The 19,217-nt window shown below is 38.7% G+C and overlaps 1 protein-coding gene across 1 annotated transcript in view; it reads right to left on the reverse strand.

Moving 5' to 3' along the window:
- Positions 1-449: 449 nt before the first annotated feature.
- The window catches only part of pdia4 (protein disulfide isomerase family A, member 4), a 28,886-nt gene continuing 10,118 nt past the window's right edge, over positions 450-19,217 (reverse strand). The window contains exons 2-10 of the mRNA XM_078236452.1: positions 15,208-15,376; positions 13,872-14,077; positions 12,624-12,762; positions 12,137-12,342; positions 9,053-9,211; positions 5,736-5,887; positions 5,212-5,368; positions 2,981-3,214; positions 450-1,122 (exon numbers count right to left, since the gene is read on the reverse strand). Coding sequence (XP_078092578.1) covers positions 707-1,122; positions 2,981-3,214; positions 5,212-5,368; positions 5,736-5,887; positions 9,053-9,211; positions 12,137-12,342; positions 12,624-12,762; positions 13,872-14,077; positions 15,208-15,376 — 1,838 coding nt within the window. The 3' untranslated portion in view covers positions 450-706. The remainder of the gene's footprint in view (positions 1,123-2,980; positions 3,215-5,211; positions 5,369-5,735; positions 5,888-9,052; positions 9,212-12,136; positions 12,343-12,623; positions 12,763-13,871; positions 14,078-15,207; positions 15,377-19,217) is intronic.

The following is a 19,217-nucleotide window of genomic DNA, read 5'->3' on the forward strand; positions in this document are numbered from 1 at the left end:
GCTTTAAAGCACAGTGGCAAACCATGAAGATTGCATAGAATCTGTGTTAGAACCTAGTCAGATCATAAGAGGGGGGCCTGGAAAAGGCAAGGAAAATTGTTCACAATACATGGCAGCTCAAATGGTACAGAATACACTACATTTGCTTCTGCAATCTGGTTTTAAAGTCAAACTTGTCAACAGTTTGAATTGAAAGTTTTTGAATTATGTCTCTAACTTGCAATGGTGCAAGGGCACAACATGTAATTATCCTTCAGCATTACATCAATCATAACCAGAACTTAAGTGACAGCTGAAATAGGAAGCTCAGACTTCTGAAGGCGCATCAAGTTATTTTGTTCGGGAAAAAAAACTACCCATCTTGGGTTATATGTGAAACAAGGATAAAAATCCACAATAGCTAATGGAAAGAGGGGAAAGAAAACAGTTGAGAAATAAATTGGCAAATATTAATTCCTTAGGTTGTCTTTATTGGAAGGTTTTTTACCAAAATATAAATCGAATGACAAACCATACAAACTTCACAAAATAGTGATTTCACACATTCTAGGTAAATACCTCAATTACACAGGTAGAAACAAAATTTCTCTGGCAGAAGTTTAATCTCTTATTCCCAGTGATTTTTGAGTAAGGTTTTTAAACCGGTCATTTCACCTTAAATCCTGTTGGAAGTTTCCAAGGTCCCAATAATCAAAGTGAAGAATCCTTATAGCTCCTCTTTCCTTCTTGATAGCTTGGTTGCATGTTCTTCCACAAATTTGCTCAAAGAGTCAAGGTCTCGCTCATTCTTGTCATATTGAATAGGATTGTCTTTATTATTACTTGGAACAAAGTAAATGGTAGGGAATCCTTCAGTTTTGTATTTATCATTTGGCACATCATTTACTGTTGCATCCATCTTTGCAATGATCAGGTGCTCTTCATTTTTGTACTTTTTACCAAGTTCCAAATACACAGGTTCCAGTTTTTTGCAGTGGCCACACCAAGGTGCATAGAATTCTATTAGGACATCTTTCTTTTTGTTCATAACTATTTCATCAAATGTCTTGCCCACCACTACTTTTACTGGTCCTTTGTTACTCTTCGGGATTGGTTGTGATTTAACAATAGGCTTTAATTTACCTGTTTAAAAAAAATGTATTTGTGAATACATAGTCTTGTATGGAGAAAACATATAACACCCGTCAAGCATTTATATAGCACCTTAGACAGGAAAAACAAAGTGCTTCAGAGGTGCAATGAAAGACGTAGGTGATATCAGGGTAACAAAATGCTTGAAGTAGATTAAAACTCTGCTAAAAGTCAAAAGACAGAAGCTAAGGGAGAAATGCTAGAGTGTATGATAACCCAAACCAACTGTGAAGGGAAATAAAAATACTGAGGAACTTGAGAAACTTTAGGAACTAAAAACTGTCAAATTGCCAAGTCACAATGGCCCAGCATCCTTGGGTTCTAAAAGAAATGGTTGCAGAAATAGTGATATGTTTGTGTGTTGGATATGGTTTTCCAAAATTTCCCAGATTTTAGAATTGTCTCAAGATTTAAAGTTAGCAAATATAATACCACTAGTCAAGTGAGGGAGAGAGAAAACAGGGAATTACAGGCCAGGTAGCTTGACATCAGTTACAGGAAAATGCTGGAGTGTGCTATTAAGTCTTAACAACACTTATTGTATGATCAAAGTCAACATGATTTTGCAAAAGAGAAATGGTATTTGATGAATTTAGATTTTTAAGGATGCAACCAATAAAGGTAGAAAAAGGAAACCAACAGATATAGTACACTTGGATTTCCAAAAGTAAGGTGCTACACAAAAGTTTATATGCAAGGGGTTCATGGGAGTTGGGAGCAACACATTAGCATGGATAGAGGATTGGTTAATAGACAGTGTAGGGATAAAAGATGCAGGGTGAAATTCTCCCAAGAAAACATTTTAATTGCCAAATTTGCATAAAAACTGAAATAAATCCTGTTGGTTTTCAGTGGAACTTTCAAAATGAAATCTTGAAGTGTATCACAGAGAGCCCGTCAGCACAGTGCCAAGATTGGCACATGTACAGTAGCCCCATACTGCTGGCCTCCTGATTGTTGGCCAGCCTCTCAACCCCCAAAATCGCTGGCTGTGGGATCCCCCCCCCGACCCCGATTGCGAGCCTCGTGTTTAGGCCAGCCATTCTCTCCCCGCCCACCCCCCCCCAAAGTCAGCTCAAATCAGCCCTTCCCTCCCTCTGTTACTGATCCTAAGAGCAGAGTGGCAGCAGGAACCCCCCCCACCGGGTGCCCCCAGAGGCCCCGCCTCCTCGGAACTGCCCAATGCGTGGTGGGCAGTGCCAAGGTGCTCCTGAGCAGTGCCAGGGGGCCAGGCTGGCAATTCCCAGTGGGCACCCCCTTACCCCTTGGGAGGCCTCCCTTCACTCCAGCAGGGGCAGGCTGCCAACTTCCCTCTAGTGGGGAGCTGTTGTAAACCCTGGAGTGAAATATTCCTGAGTGGGGCAGGTGAGAGGCTAGTGGACCCGGAGACTTCAGTCCCGGGCCCTCTATCAAGATGTAAATGGCAATTTAAACAATTTATTCAGCTCCGACACCAGAAATCCGGCAGCCGGAGATGTGCGGAGGCCATGGCACCGAGGGAAAACCCGCTACACCGCCTCCGCTGATGTCTCCCGGCCCGCTGCGCTACTCTATTGCCTCCAAGAATTGCGTCTGCATTTTCAAGTTAGCTGGCAGACTATAACTAGTGCCATAAGAATTAGTGCTGGGGCCTCAGCCATTTACAATTTATATTAATGACTTATCTGTTTGCTGACAGTACAAAGACAGCTGTGAGGAGAGAATGCAAGTGAGGAAGGCACAAAGGCTGCCAATGTGGACAGGTTATGTGAATGGGCAACAAGACAGCAGATGTAGTAAAATGTGTGTAAAAGGTTATTCACTTTAGTAAAGCTCCCATACTTTGGATAAGATGCAAGATATTATGTACCTTTCTTAAATGCCATTACGAATTCTCTCAGTGTATCAGAATCAAATTCTTCTGGTTCCATTGCATATTTCTTGCCAGCTACATCCAGAATTGCTGCATTCACTTCTTCACCACTGTCTGCTAGACCCAGGTCACTTAGTTCTGATGAATAATCTTCTTCATCAGCAATTGTAAAAGTATACTCAGGAAAGTCCTTCGCTACGTCCAATACTTTCTTCCGCCAAAACTGTGTAGCTGAAAATACAAGTAACATACAAGAATTAGCTTAAATTAAGTACAATGTGGAAAAATTGTCATGTGATATTTCCAAAAACAATAGCAGCAAATTGGTGATGGCAACAATTGTGTAGTGTTTTTCACATGAACGCACCTGAGGAAATAAAACCTGGAGGGAAAAAAATGAATGGGAGCTGGAGGAAGAGTTGCATAGGACAAGATCAGGCAGATTGAGGGAGCTTGGATACTAACAATAAATCAAAGTCAGAAGAGCAGGGAGTGCACAAGTAGTACTGTAAGTAAATTATAGAGGGAGACCACAGAGCTGCTGAAAGGAACAAATAGAAGGATGGAGCAGTCAATCTCTCAGATGGAATAAAAAGCATGAATTTTATTCCCTAAAACCAGTTGTGCTAAGGGATGATGTCTGACCAGCTTAACTGAAAATTTCTGAGGTGGTTAATGAAATCTGTGTGGTCTAGAAGGATTTTAGCAAGGCTTTTGACAACGTCCCACATGACAGACTATTTTAAAAAGAGCCTATGGAATCCAGGGGAAATGTAACAAGCTGGGAAAAATTGGCTCAGTGGCAGGAAACAAATGATTGGTGGATGTCATTGCAACTGGAAGCCTGTTTCCAGTGGGGCTCTGCAGGGTTCAGTACTTGATTTCCCTACTCTGTGATATATTAATGATTCGGACTTAAACATAGGGGACATGATCAAGAAGTGTGTGGATAACAAAAATTGACTGTGTGGTGGGAGGGTGGGTGCCATTTGGAAACTGCAGAAAGATATCAAAGGATCAGTCAGGTGGTCAAAGTGGCAAATGGAATTCAACCCACAGAAATGATGTGATGCATTTGGGAAGGTCAAATAAGGCATAGGTATACACAATAAATTGGAGGATTCTGAGATGTGCAGATGAAGTGAAGGATCTTTGAGTGCATGCCCACAGATTCCCGAAGGTAGCAGAGCGAGTATTAGTTAAGATGACATATGGAACACTATTAGCTGAGGCATATAATAAGAGCAGGGAGGTTATGCTGGAGCTATATAGAGCACTAGCGAGGCCACAATTGGAGCAGCGTGCGCCATTTTGGCCACCTCTTTACAGAAATGATATAATTGTACTGGAAAGGGTACATAGGAGATTGTTACCAGGACTGGAAAACTGCAGCTATGCAACTCCAGCATTGGATAGGCTGGATTTGTTTTCCTTGGAACAGAGAAGGCCAAGGGAGATTTGATTGAGCTGTACAAAGCTGAGGGGGTCTTGGGAGTGGATGGGAAGTATTGGTTTCTCTTAGCAGAGAGGTCTCTGACTAGGGAGCATAGATTTAATGCGATTACCACAGGATTAGTAGGAGATGAAGAAAAACATTTTCATCCAGAAGGTGGTAGGGATTTGAAACATATATGTGATAGAAGCAGAAACCCATAACTCATTAAAAAAGGTGTCTGCAAATACACCTGAAGGGCTACAAACCAATTGCTGGAAGATAGAATTAGGCCGAGTGGCCTCCCTTCTACATTTTCTAAATATCTGAATGGGAGGAATGTGCAAGGATGTTGGTGTGTACATGAATTTCTCTTCAGAGCCATCATTGACATGGGCTGAATGGCCTTCTGTGCTCCATAGGAACATCTAGACATGGTAGACTATTTGGCGCTATGGGACAGGTAAACTCAATTCAGTCTTCATCCAGCACTGAAATATGTATTTTGACTAGGTGACTGATGCAGCATTAGTCAATTAATTGCCTTCCTTATCCTGGAGGGTCTAATGCAAATTGTACATCCCCAAATCAGTGATCAAACCTGGGACATTCCTGGGCCATATGCTCAAATATACTTAGAAAGGAAGTGAATAGAAGCTACTTAATAGATTGTGGTTGCAAGCATTTTGATTCTATTGTGGTTGTAAGTGTTTTGATTCCATTGGGAACAATGCCCAATATTGAATGAAACCAAAAACTTACTCATGTTTGTTTTTAAACACTGTACTATACTCACCCACACGATAATCAAAACTGAAGTCTACACCATAGTATACCACCACTAATGGGCGCTTGCTGTAACGTTTTGCATCATTGCTTTGCTTACGATGTCCAACTAAAGGCACAGCATTATTTGTAATAAAATCAGTCACTTCGGAATGAGGTAATGTGTCCTGCAACAATAAATTGAGGATCAAGTTCCATAAATGCATGTCAATGCATAAGGCAACAGTACAAGATTAATATTTTAACTAAAATTCTTGGAAAGTGGAATACAGTTTTGAGTGGGGCAAAGGTGAAAAAGATGAAAGCTGTATTTAATCTTCAGAATTCAATTTAAAGACAGAAAATCATTTTTCTAGTCAGATGACAATAGAAGCCTCAAATCAAGTCAAAATTGCTGTGGTAGGATGAAGTTAACGTACATTGGGGAGGATGGAGTAGCTTGGAGCATTATGAAACTATCTAGGATTAGAAGCAAATGTGGCTGGCACAAAGCAAGTAGGTGTTAGAGGGTCAGAGAATCAGTGGAAAACATACCTTGATAGTCAAAGTGCGCATTTTGGGCTCATACAGAGAATGGAATTTTTCAGGGTGCATCATAACTAGCTGTCCTGGTGATACTTTTAAATAGTTTCGTATTTCACTGCTGAAGGAGTGATGTAACCTGTAGTCTTCTCGGATAGAGTTACCTAGAAGATAAACAGTTAGTAGTACATATTTCCTAAAAGATTATTATAAAATATGCCATCTGCCACTTGATCAGACAGGTTAATTATTGACGGCCATCACTAGAGGATGGGAAGTCATCTGGTTCAAAATAACCCCTTTCTATAGAAAGAAATAACCACTGCAAATTTTGTTTAAAAAGCCACATTAGGTGGCTCCAAGTTGAATTCACAAACTTATTCTGTACAGCTTTCAAAAACTATTACAAATCGTCAGTGGAGGGCCAATAGCAATTTTTAAATCCACCAGCCTTTGGTTTTGGGCAGCTTGGAAGCCACTTTGAAATTGCAGTCCTCTGCTATTTATTCTGAGAACTAATAGCACTGGAGGTCTTCCACAGTAGTAAGAAAATTTTAAAAATGTTTTTGCAAAAAAAATTCAAACAATTAAAGTGCATGATTTAGTTCCATGTTTTTAACAGGGGAAAAAGTGAAGCACTTTATACATGTTGATTTGTTGGTTAAGGTTTATTTTTGGCAGCAGTAAAGAGTTACTGAAGCATATACTAGGTAGATAAGATCTAACTGCATTTGCTTCCATCAATGCATTTCTGCCGAACAAATCAGGTGACCAGTCATTGGACTGCTTAGTATTTACTTAGTTGTCAGGTGCTTTGAGATCATTTGCTGTGAAAGCAAAATGGTTTAGTTTCTTACAAATATGCAAGAGCTGCCCTGGTCTAGTCATACAAAAATGGTGTCAGAAGTTAACTTTATAGCCATTCATGGAGTATCTAGTTTACTCAGTATCTAAATTCCACCACTGGAAAGTATATTTGTAAATCATTTTTAAAAGGCAAGAACAGACAATAAACCTCTCACTTGAGTCGAAATGCATGAACTAGTGTTTGGCCCAAGCAGAAGAAATTCAGGGCAGGGTAGACATTGTTGACAAAGATTTGTCACAGAAGCTACAGAAAATCAGTCAATATTTGAAATAAAGAGTCAATCCAACAGGAATTTTATAAGAAACTTCTTTATCCAGAGGGGTGAGAATGTGTAATTGGTACTATTGAGAGTGGTTGAAGTAAATAGTGTAGATGCATTTAAGGGACTACATAAGCATGAGGGAGAAGATGGTCACAATATTAGATTTAGCGGAGAGAAGGGAAAAAGATTTGATTGGAGCATGGACTGGTTAGACTGAATGATCTGTATCTGTGCTATCTTTTGAAATTTTAAATTATCCAAATTAGTGGTTCAGCTGACAAAATACTACACCAGAGGCAGACATTTCAGGCTCAACTCAGATGTGATGCATTTTGGCAAAGAAAAAGGAAGTAATTAAGTTCTGAATGGGGCGAGAGCTGTGGAATATTACATGGTTTTGTGGGTAAACATTCACTGGATATCAACATGAGGTGTTGATGTTAAGGTGCTTAAAAATACTATGGAATTGGAGATTTTAATTACAAATAATAGAATACAATAATAAGTCTGTAATAATTAAAAACATGTTAGAATACTGTATGCATTCTGGGGTTCCTTTTAATTGAAAGAATATTGAGGCTTCAGGGAGGATGTAGCATAGATCCACCAGGAAGTCAAAAAAACTTTTAAACAATGCAGATTATGGAGTGATGTCGATAGGACTGCTTAAAATCAGAGAACGGGGAAATTGTTTCTATCACCCTGGTCAGTGGTTGGAGGGTCACGAATGGACCATCAATAGAAAATCAAATGCAGGATATTCAGATAAAAGTCTCAGAATAAAGGTGCTACAATTTAAGACTGAGACGAGGAGGAATAGGGTTGAGTGTCTTTGGAACTCCTTGCCACAGACAGCTGTAGAGGCTGAGTCCTTGTGTAGATAGATTTTTGATCAGTAAGGGAATCAAGGGTTACAGGGAAAGGGCAGGAAAGTGGTGAAGAATGTCGGATCAGCCATGATTCTATTGAATGACGGAGCAGGCTCGACGGGCCGAATGGCCTACACCTGTTCCTATTTCTCATGGTCTTATAAAAGGAACAATAGAACCTTTTTAAAAATTAAAGAGTTGAGAGAATGTGGAATTTATGGAGTTAGTAGTTGGGGCTGAAACTGCATGGTGAATTAGAAGGGTTGAAAGGATATGGGTACAGAATGGCCCTGTTATTTCTGGAAGGTAAACTGACAGAATGGCTTGAATGATCCATTTGCTGTAACATCTACGCATGTTTAAAATTATTTAAAACATTACACATTACTTTTAGCATTAGGATATATATGGACTGAAGTTGCAATTTTGAATAATTTGAAAGGAAGGCATTTTCTCTCGAGTTACATCTTTCCTAACAGTCATTTCATAACCCATATTTCTCCATTTCTTCATCCATCATTACATAGAAGGGCTTTATCAACTAAACCTATACAGCACAACTAGGATCATGACATGGAAACATTTTCTCTCCACTTTTGAAAAATTAAAGCCAACTCATTAATAAAAGAAAGCTGCAGTTATAAAATTATAGGAAGTACAATAAGATTGCAAGGGGATAGTGTGTACGAGGTCGGGAAGTTTTGCTACAATTGTATAGAGATCACACTTGGAATATTGTGCACAATTTTGATCTCCTTTCTTGACAAATAGCATTACAAGCAGTTCAAATAAGGTTCACTTAATTGATCCCTGGGTTGAGGGAGGTTATCATCCAAGGAAAGACTGGGCACGTTAGGTCTGCATCTACTGGTGATTAGAAGAATGGGAGATGATCTTACGGAAACGTACAAGATCCTAGGGGAAAATTGACACACTGGATGCAGAGAGAATGTTTCCCCCTTGTGGATGAGATTTAAACCAGAGGAATGATTAAAAAAGGGGTCTCATTTAAGAAACAATGAGATTTATTTTTCTTTTAAGGGGCCATCAAGTCTGTGGAATTTTCTTCCTCAGAGCAGGAGGCAGGTTCAATGAATATTTTTAAGGCTGAGTAAGACAGATTCCTGATTGACAAAGGATTCAATGGGTGTGGGGTAGACATGGAAGTGGCCACAATCAGATCAGCAATAATTTTATCAAATGGCACAGCAGGCTCAAATGGCCGACCCTTGTTCCTAATTTGTGTGTTTGTAGATACACACTTCGCTAAACCAGCGGCTATAGCTCACAGCATGTACAATAACCCAGTTCTACAGTATAAAATACTCACAGGCATCTTGATAAATGTGATAAGCTGGATCTTGTTCTCCATTAAAAATTCCTATAATTATGACATCATCACCATCCTTAAGGAATTCTTGAACTTGCTTAAGAGCTTGAATTTGTTTGGAAGGTGGGCCAGCCTGTTCAATCATATGGTCTATAATACCTAAGTTTTAAAAAGAGATGAACACAAGGTTTAGCTTTATCATAATATTGCAATGTACAGTGTTCACATGTTACACAGTACTTTACCTCTTGCTATAATTGCCACTTTGATGAGAATTGAGTTAAGGGACAGTAGAATCTAATCCTAAATTCTTAGGATATGCAATCTGTTTTTTAGCCAGTTAGTGGAAGAGATGAGACAATTTTGGGTTTATTTTTAGGGAATTAATTTGGGAAGGTGGAAAGCGCACCAGTGGGACAGTTTTATTGATCATAATCAAGGAAAACAGAAAGGACAAGGGTAGAAATTTGAAACTGGGAAAAGATAAATTTTATTAAGCCGAGATGTGATTTTAAGCGAACTGGAAAAAGCCCCTTGAAGGTAAAAATGTCAGAAGAGACAGAGCGTTTAGAATGAATATATTCTCACTAAGAAACATGGTAGACTTCCCAAATCTAAACCAGGCTTTGCCAGATCAAAGAAAACCAAAAGTTGCTTTAAAAATACATAAAGTGCAAGATAACCAGGTAAAGAGCAGAAAAAGGTAACTTGCACGTGATGATTGAAAACATGGACATTATATTCTAGAATGCCAAGTATTGATGGATAGAAATGAAGTCACGTTTATAAGTATTTGTCTTTAGGGAGATATCACAAACATGCACCTCCTAACCCAGGGTGCATGTTTGTATTTCTTGGGGTGCACCTGGATCCTGAGTTAGTGTTCACCAGCTGTACACAATTAACAGACATGGTTCTTACAAATACTTTTTATCCTTTTTCACAGTTCACAGGAGGAAATGTTGTAGTGGAATCGAGGGAGATAGTGAATGGGATACAGAAAGAGGAAAGAGAGGTGTTTAGCATCCTTGAAAATGTAAAAACCACTAAACCCTGGATGAAAAGGTATCCAGGCTCTGACCATTATTGTCCAATCCTCAGCAAGGTGGAGGACTGCTAATGTTATATGACTGTTTAAAAAGGGGAAGAGTTCGCCCTTATAGTAATTATAGCCTCAACCTAATGGTGGGCCAATTATTGGAAAGTATTGAAAAGTATGGATTAATCAAGGGCAGTCAACCTGAATGTATTGAGAAGTTTGCATCTAACTTGACTGAATTTTGAGATGGCAACAATGAGGATGGATGGGTGTATTGTGCAAGATATAGTTGATCTGAATTTTAGCAAGACTTTTGACAAGGTCCCACTTGGCAGACTGACAAGAAAATTAAAAGCTCTTTGAATATGAAGTGGCAAATTGGATCCAAAATTAGCTTGGTGGCAGGAAACAGAGTAATAGTCAATGAGACGGTGGCTGTTTCCAATGGTATGCAATAACTTAGGCTGAAATGATTTAAGTAGTTTGTGGATGATACAAAAATTGGTTGTATGATTGACAAAAATTAAAAATCTGATCAGGTGGACAAATTTGTAAAATGAAATTCAGTCTGGAGATGAGGCATTTTGGGATGGTGAACAAGTAAGGAAATACATTAAGTGTTAGAATTTGGAATAAAGATGGATCTTGGCATGAATGTTTACTGATCCTGAAAGGTAGCAGGGCAAAAGTGATGCAATTTTTTTTGAACAAGGCAGAGTAAAAGAGCAGGGAGATTATGTTAGATCTGTAGAAAACATTAGTTACAACACATTTAGTGTATTGTGTATCATTCTGGTCACTGCATCACAAGGACTGTAAATTTTAAGTGTTTCTATTCTTAAAGCAGGGGTTCACTTGATAGTACTCAGGGGGTAAACAATTGATTTTCACCTTCCAATTTTGGGAGACTGAAAGCCAATTTTAGTACTGTCCATGGTGTGATTTAAACATTGCAGACTGGAGAGCGAACCCCTGGTCTGCATTTAGTGCTGTTCCACAGAATATACTAACTAATCAACCCACCAGTGGAGCTTCAATGTAAATGCACTGTGTGGCATTATAGATTGTAATGCACAAAAGGCTCTATGGTATCAATTTTTCAGGCCACTCAAGATAGCCAATGAAAACCTTGTGGCATCCAGTTAATCAAGGGGCTTAAGTTTTAAAGCATCACACAGCTTTTGATTTATATCTGGCAATGATTTGGGAAACTGCTCTACTATATACCTCTGGCTGCAAAGAAAACTGTAGCTAACTTTTATAAAAGGCATGGTATTTCTCAAAGTCATTGGAGGCGATCTTACCAAAAAATATCTTAAGTGCTGAACAAGTGTGAAAATGGAAGTTTCAGATTTTGTTTGGAGAGAAAATTCAAAACTTATCACACTTTGAAAAATGAGGCAAAGTTGATGGAGGAGTGGACACTGGGAAGCTGGTTGAGAACTGCTCGAGGACGCTATTGCGTATGCACCTGCCTGGGAGATTGTCACTCCCCCGCTGATCAACAGGTGTGACGAGCCGATAAGATCACCCTCAACATTTTTTTTTAAACCTCCAGGTCACCAAATACCAACCTCATGCATCTCCAATTCACAAACCCCTTTCTTCAGAACAGGAGCTGAAGCATACCATTTGATACCTCAAGTCTGCTCTACCATTTAATAAGATCAGCCATGATCTTCAACTTCTTCCTCCTGCATGATCCCCATATTCCCCAAAAATCTATCGACCTCAGAATTGAATATATTAATATCAAGCACTTACAGGACAATTCCCTCAATCCTGGAACCCATCTAATTAACTATGCTAATGAACTGTTCTTAAGGCTGACTCGTACCATTTCCTAATCCCCATGTAGTGGGCTCAGCATAAAGTGGGAGTTGGCATGAATATTTGATGAACACTGACGCTGCTCCTCAACAGTGAACGTTATAGTCACTGCGCCATTCCAGCACATTTTTTTTTTAAAAAGTCGATTGTAGAAAATGTACTTTATACAATATTACTATTAATAGGTATAAATGGACAATCAAGTAGTATATCACCTGCTGTATCCCTTGGTCCATTATATTCAAAAGGTTTACCCTTGCGAAAAATTTTCAGGGTAGGATAACCAGTGACCTGGTACTTGTTAGCAAGCTTTGTCTCAGTAGTGGCATCTACTTTAGCAAGTAAAATTGGCACAGAACGCTTGCCAAGCTCCTGGGCAGCCTCCTCATATTGTGGAGCAAGCTTTTTACAGTGTCCACACCTGTAACAAAGTGGAGTTAATGCAATTGGCATTTGATATTATAAAATCATACTAGCAATATAAGATATGCACCAAAATGTACATAAAACAAATGTTACAAGCTAATGCAAGATCCTTTCCTTCAACAATGCATAATAAGTACTTCATATATAGTAGACAATGATAAAGCATTATTTCTGTTTTCACTGCTTCTTGTCACACCAATTTCCACCATTAGTGGCTATCAGGTTCTCAAATAAGTGATAAATCTATTCTTTTGAAAAAAAAAGTTGTGTACTGACCATGGAGCATAGAACTCCACTAGAATGATATCAGCATCATTCACAACATCATCAAAGTTATCTTCTGTCAAGACGATGGTTGCTTCAGGTGGTGGAATCCAGTCAGGGGAAGCTATTTCTTTCACTTTAGATAAAAGTTCTGTTGAAGGTTTAAAATATTAGAACTAAGGATTATTTGATTAAAGTGAAATTACGTAGTTTGAAATACTAATATTTAAGGATATGAACAAGGCCAAGGTGTTCATTAGTAAAGTACTATTTCTGTGCCCGATTCTACAACTGTGTTAAAGATTTACAGGATAAAGTGGACAAACGTACAATGCTCATCACAAAAAACGAATTTCAAAACGTTGACACTGCTTGGCTGTTGTGCTTTAAAACAGATTTTCTAATTGCTTTGAACTCTTCAAACTTTTTTTAGGTTCCGAACTAAAACTAATGTAGCAGACATTAAAAAAAGGCCCAAACACATTTGTGCAGAGAGCAGCAAGTACTCTCAGGTCATCGGCGCCACATTGAAAAATGTGCCTTCATGACAAACCATTATTGCAAATTGTAATATTTTAACTTCCCTTCAAGTTTCCTCCATTTTGATGGCAAACTATGGATCAGCTTGTGTTTTACACTATCAAGTTCCTCATATTCATGAAAGAAAAATTATAATGCTACAAGTCAAACCCAAGACTCAAAGGAACATAGAAATAGCCATAGAATGGTTACAGCATAGAAGAAAACCATTTGGCCCATTTGCGTCTGAGCTGGATCTCTTCAAGACTAATTCACCTAGTGCCATTCCCATGTCAAGGGCCAAAGGAATGCCAAATGTTTCAGCAGATGTGCTGATGCGGTAATGGAGCCTGGCAATAATACAATAACATTTGCCAGATTGGGCATGTGCCCAGAATATTGTGATAAAGCCTGCAGGGTTGCCTCAGCCAGAGGTGGCATCCCTCATCCAATCTGCTGAGACTTGAGCAAATTCTGCTTGGAAATGGCAGTGGTTTATTACAGAAGCATGTTACTTTAAGACCACAAGGCATCCTTCTATGATATACTGTACTAGAATAACTACTGCTTTGTCATGGTGCACAAAGTAACAAAGGCTTGTTAATTACTAATCTACAGGCAACAGTTCAATTTGGATTGATAAATATGTTAACCAACATACAAGGGCTTTAATTTGTTGCTGCAAAATTTTACTACGCACTTGAGGCTTTTATTTAACAAATAACTATAAAATGTTCTTACCATTCTTTGCCAATGGTCCTTTGTAGCGAATTGGCTGCCCATTTTTCACAATTATGAATGTGGGATACATTGCAATATCAAACCGAGGACCCAGGCCAGATTGTGATGGACCATCAACTTTAGCAACAGATATGGGAGGATCATGTTCTTTCAGTTCACTGGCAATCTTTTCATACGCTGGTGCAAAGTCCTTACACTGTTCACACCTATAGAAGAAAAAAATCAATCCAAGAGATTAATCCCATGCTAAACACAAGGCAGAATTGCAAAATCTAATATACACATTCCAAAGTGCTGGCAATATTTAAAACTGTCAATAAATATAAAAAGACTTGTGGAATATTTAAGAACCTCAGGGTATCCCAAGGCCCTATGTGCAGTCACTGTTACAATGCCTAGATACATTTCCTCAAGTCTCTGGAGTGACACTTGAATCCATGTCTTGACCCGTGTGTCAAGAATGCTACCTACCAAGCTGTGCCTGACATCTGGGGCCTCAAAATACAGTTCAAGAATAATCTAGTCTAAACATATTAAATTATGTAAATTCCACATTCCATTAATAATCCTTCTTAAAAACCCATCCAGTTGATGGCAGATAAAGTTTATATAGACAAGTGTGAGGTGTATTAGAAGAGAAAATTAAGGCAGGCAGTATAAATTAAACAGTTAAATTTCATATGGGGTATAAAACAAGGGACCCTTGCTGAAATACCCAAATCTTGAGATGGTTGTAGATCAAGTTGATTCAGCTGTTAAAAAGCACAGAGTACAAAACAAATTTACAATAAACCTTATAATTAATTGATTAGACTTCAAAGAAACATTCTAGACATCACTTCAGAAAAGATGTCAAGGCCTTGAAGTAAGGAGATTACAGGGTTTGAGGAAATTTAGCTATTTGGAGAGACTAGAGGGCTTGGATTGTTCTGCCTAGAGCTAATATTAAAGAGATTTAACAAAGATATTCAAAATTGTGAGGGGTAGCAAGCACATAGGAAGAAAGTGATCAGACGCTAAGGATTTAAGATAATTGGCATAGAAGACAAGGGAAAGATTAGTTTTTTTTCTAAAAACTGAGTGATGTTTTGGAATGTACCGCTTGAAAAGCAGATTCAATAGTAACTATTTGCAATACTATGGTGAAGAGCAGTGGAGTGCAACTAGTTAGACAGCTGCACCGAAGATGACACAGACACAAAGGGTCATATAACATCCTGCGTTGTACAATTCTATGGTCATATTGTTTGCTTTTTTTTAAAATCAAAAAAGCATATGGTATCTGGCTTCTTTGCATCAGAAATATGGATTTGGTTTCCTTAAAGTATAAACCTACCAAGGGGCATGAAATTCAATCAGCACAATTTCTTTGTCTGCAATGAAGGAATCATAGTTTGCATCCGTCAAAACCCAAACCCCATTTTCTTCCTTGACAGATCCATCATCATCCTCCTCCTCTCCATCATCATCATCATCACCACCTTCTTCCTCTTCTCCATCCGATTCTAGAAATGGAAAACAAGTTTCACTACTGTGCAAGGATACCAACATACGAACCATATTTTATGACCACAACCAATGTTAATTGCTGAGCAAACCAAATCCCAGAGGGCAACTTGGTCTACTGGGCCATATTCTTTGTATTCTGATAAGGAAACATACTGAACTCAGCGGCACAACATTCAATAACACTTTTAGGATTTTAAAGTTACAAGTTTAATCGGAAAAAAATCTTAAACACAAGATTACAGTTACACAGTAAATAATTGGTCTTAGAAAACATTCCCTAACCTCTCACAAAAGATTCCCTACTTGGCAAGGCCCACAAATCAATACCCTCCAGACAACAATTCCTTATCAATGTTAAACTATAAAAATCCAGTAAATTATCCCAAGGCAAAGCTGCTACTTAGTAGAGCATACCACTCTCACTTACGTTCCACTTTGCTGGGGATAAACATCCAAAACTTCCAGCCTCAAGACCTTTCTGGCTTAACTGGATGCTGATTCAAACTGCAACTCTTCCAGCAGCGCTTCCTTTCACAGCTAACACCCCAAGCTACCCACAGCAAATCTAAAATTCCTTTTCCCTTCTTTCATTCCAGATTCAATTGTTCTAAACATTTCTTTGAACTCAAGTTTGCCAAGATAAAAATGTTTCATGTTTCTATGTCATTTCTGCTTTTGGGCCAATAAAATGCAATATACACTTTGCTGTTTACCCATGGAACTCTTGTAAGATGCAAAATATTTCTCGTCATCTGACTTCCTTCAATATTCCAACAAAATTTCAGCTTATCTAGAAATGCAAGTGTCAGATCCAACCTTTTTACTTGTACGTCAAACCCACCATATCGAATTACAAATGCACAAATCTAACACCTTTATCTCAACTCTTCTGGGCAAAGTCTCCATTAATATTCTCCAGGCTGAATTAAAATCTCACACATAGACACACACTTTACAGAATACAATATTTCCCCCAAAATATTTTTAAAATCCTCATACAAAATAGAAGAGGGCCATCTAACCTCTTGAGCCTGCTCTGCCATGCCATTCATTGTGATGATTGATCTGTTTGTTTCTAATTCTGCATTTCCATCTACCCAGATAACCTTGGGCTTATTTTACCTAACAATAATCTACCTCCATCTTAAAAATATTCAATAACCCTGCCTCCATCGCCTTCTGAGACACAGTCACACAACTCTTAAAAAAATTATTCCTCAAACGGCAATCCCTAATTTTAACTGTGTGGACTCTCCCACAAGAGGAAACATCCTTTCCATTTCCATCATATCCAGATGTCCAGGATCTTATGAACTTTAATCAAGTCACCTCTCACTCTAAATTCGTGGAAGCAAGCCTGTCCAACCTATCCTCATAACATAACCTGTCCATTCCAGGTTTCAATCTAGTAACCCTCTGACAAACTGCCTCTAAAATATTTATATCCTTTGTTAAATGAGACAAACAATGCAGAGAGATGTGGTTTCACCAATGCTTTGTATCACTGAAGTATAATACCCTTACAATTTCTCTTGGGATTGTGTTGAATACTGCTATCCTTTATTCCATGTTACAGTACTTCATAATTGGGGCAGGGCTATCACTGTACATGGAAAATTATTTTTAAAATAAAGCTATGGACCCAACGTAATAAGATTAGACCATGGCAAACCATTAATATCCACACTGTAAAGTTTAATATTCAGTGCTTTTAGAGGGCAAGGATTGATTGATAATTTCCTACACTGCGGTCATTTCCCAAATACTTAACAGAGAGTGATTTACAAAACATGTTTGAGACAGGGCATTTCTTAGCTATCAGGCAAGACAAGTCAATAGGTCATTAAAGTAAAAAGGATCTTAGAACTTGAGCAGATTCAATAACAGCTTTTAAGCAGTGGCTGACTCAGGTCACCGAATTGTTAGCTAGTATAAATACAGGAGGTTTAACAGATGCACATTGTAAGTAGCACCAAGTCTGGCTCAAGACTCGAGTGTAGTGGGACAAAGGGTTTAACTCTGAATTTGGTACACAGACAAGCTGCAATTCTGCTCTTTTGCAAAAAGAAATCTCTTCAAGAGAACACACTGGATAGAGCAGGAGACCAAAAGCTGAAGCCCAGAGGCAGTAATCAGATAAGTAGCTAGATGATTGGTGAGGTTAGGTTTAAGCTTTTTCCTTCTTTCCAAACTGTAGTAAACTAGTACTGGGGAGATACAAATCTTATACTAAATTTAAAAATTAATAAAACTACAAAACATAATTATGGATAATTGAGAGATATTTCCAAACCTGAAAACTGATTAGTTAAATAAAAACAATAAAGATGGCAGAGTTGATGTATTTCAGCTGTAGCATGGGCAGTGGAGGACACCTGTGTCATTCACAATCATCTGTAGCAAGTTCTGCAGCTCAAGGAACTCCAGCTCGAAGTTGATGGGCTAGAGTCCACCGATGAGAAATTCTTAGTTTGGAAACTCAAGATATAGAATCAGTTTGGGTGGAGCACCCTTGAGTGGAGTTTATCCCCCATCTGCACAGTAGCTACACTGCAGGATAGAGCATAAATCAAGAAATAATGGAGTCTGGCAAGAAATGTACTGCAATAAATGTGGGTGATTTTAATCTTCAAATAGATTGGATGAACCAAATTGGCAAAAACAGCCTGGCAGAGGAGTTCATACAGTATACGTGGGAAAATTTCTTAGAATATGTTCTAGAACAGGCTAGCTTAGGCCTGGTAATGTGTAATGAGAAAGGATTAATGTTTTATTAGCAAATGATCCTCTAGGTAAAACCGATCAGAATACGAAAATCCAGTTAAGCGTGAAATGTCTTAACTTATACAAATGTATGAAGATAGTTGGCTAGAATGAGCGGCACGGTAGCACAGTGGTTAGCACTGCTGCTTCACAGCTCCAGGGTCCCAGGTTCGATTCCTGGCTTGGGTCACTGTCTGTGTGGAGTTTGCACATTCTCCTCGTGTCTGCGTGGGTTTCCTCCGGGTGCTCCGGTTTCCTCCCACAGTCCAAAGATGTGCGGGTTAGGTTGATTGGCCAGGTTAAAAATTGCCCCTTAGTGTCCTGGGATGCGTAGGTTAAAGGGATTAGCGGGTAAAATATGTGGGGGTAGGGCCTGGGTGGGATTGTGGTCGGTGCAGACTCGATGGGCCGAATGGCCTCCTTCTGCACTGTAGGGTTTCTATGATTTCTTCTATGAATGGAAATAGAATTGAGGACAAGACAGTGAAGGACAGACTTTCCGGAGATATTTCCTAATTCTCAATAACAACCTATCCCATTGAGAAAGAAATATGCTATCTGAATGAGTGGCACTAACTCAAGGAAGGCTTCAAGATTAGTGATAGCCAGAAAACTGGAAAATTTTAGAAAGCTGTAAAAGGATGATTAAAATATGAATAAAATGGGAGACATTGTATGAGAGAAGACTAGCAAGAAATGTAAAATAAGCTTCTACAAGTAAGAAATATGGAACAGCAGCCAAAGCAAGTTTTGGTCCAATAGAGGTTGAGGATGGGGTATTAATTTTGGGTAACAAAGAAATGACATCGACCTTGAAAACAAAAAAGCATCCTAACAATAGGAGAATATCAAGACGCAAAAGGGAGGAAGTTAAAACAAAATCAATAAGGAAAAGATACTGGGAAAACTATTAGAATGAAAGGCCAACAGATCTCCAGGATTGATGGCCTGTATTACAGTGTCTTAAAGGAAGTGACTGCAAAGTTTGTGAGTACACTGGATGTAATCGCCCAAATTCCCTAGATTCTGGAAAGGTTCCAGCAGACTGTAAAACCACAAATTGAACGTCTGTTC

The sequence above is a fragment of the Mustelus asterias genome, chromosome 2 (genome assembly GCF_964213995.1).
Source record: "Mustelus asterias chromosome 2, sMusAst1.hap1.1, whole genome shotgun sequence".
Classification (NCBI taxonomy): Eukaryota; Metazoa; Chordata; class Chondrichthyes; order Carcharhiniformes; family Triakidae; genus Mustelus; species Mustelus asterias.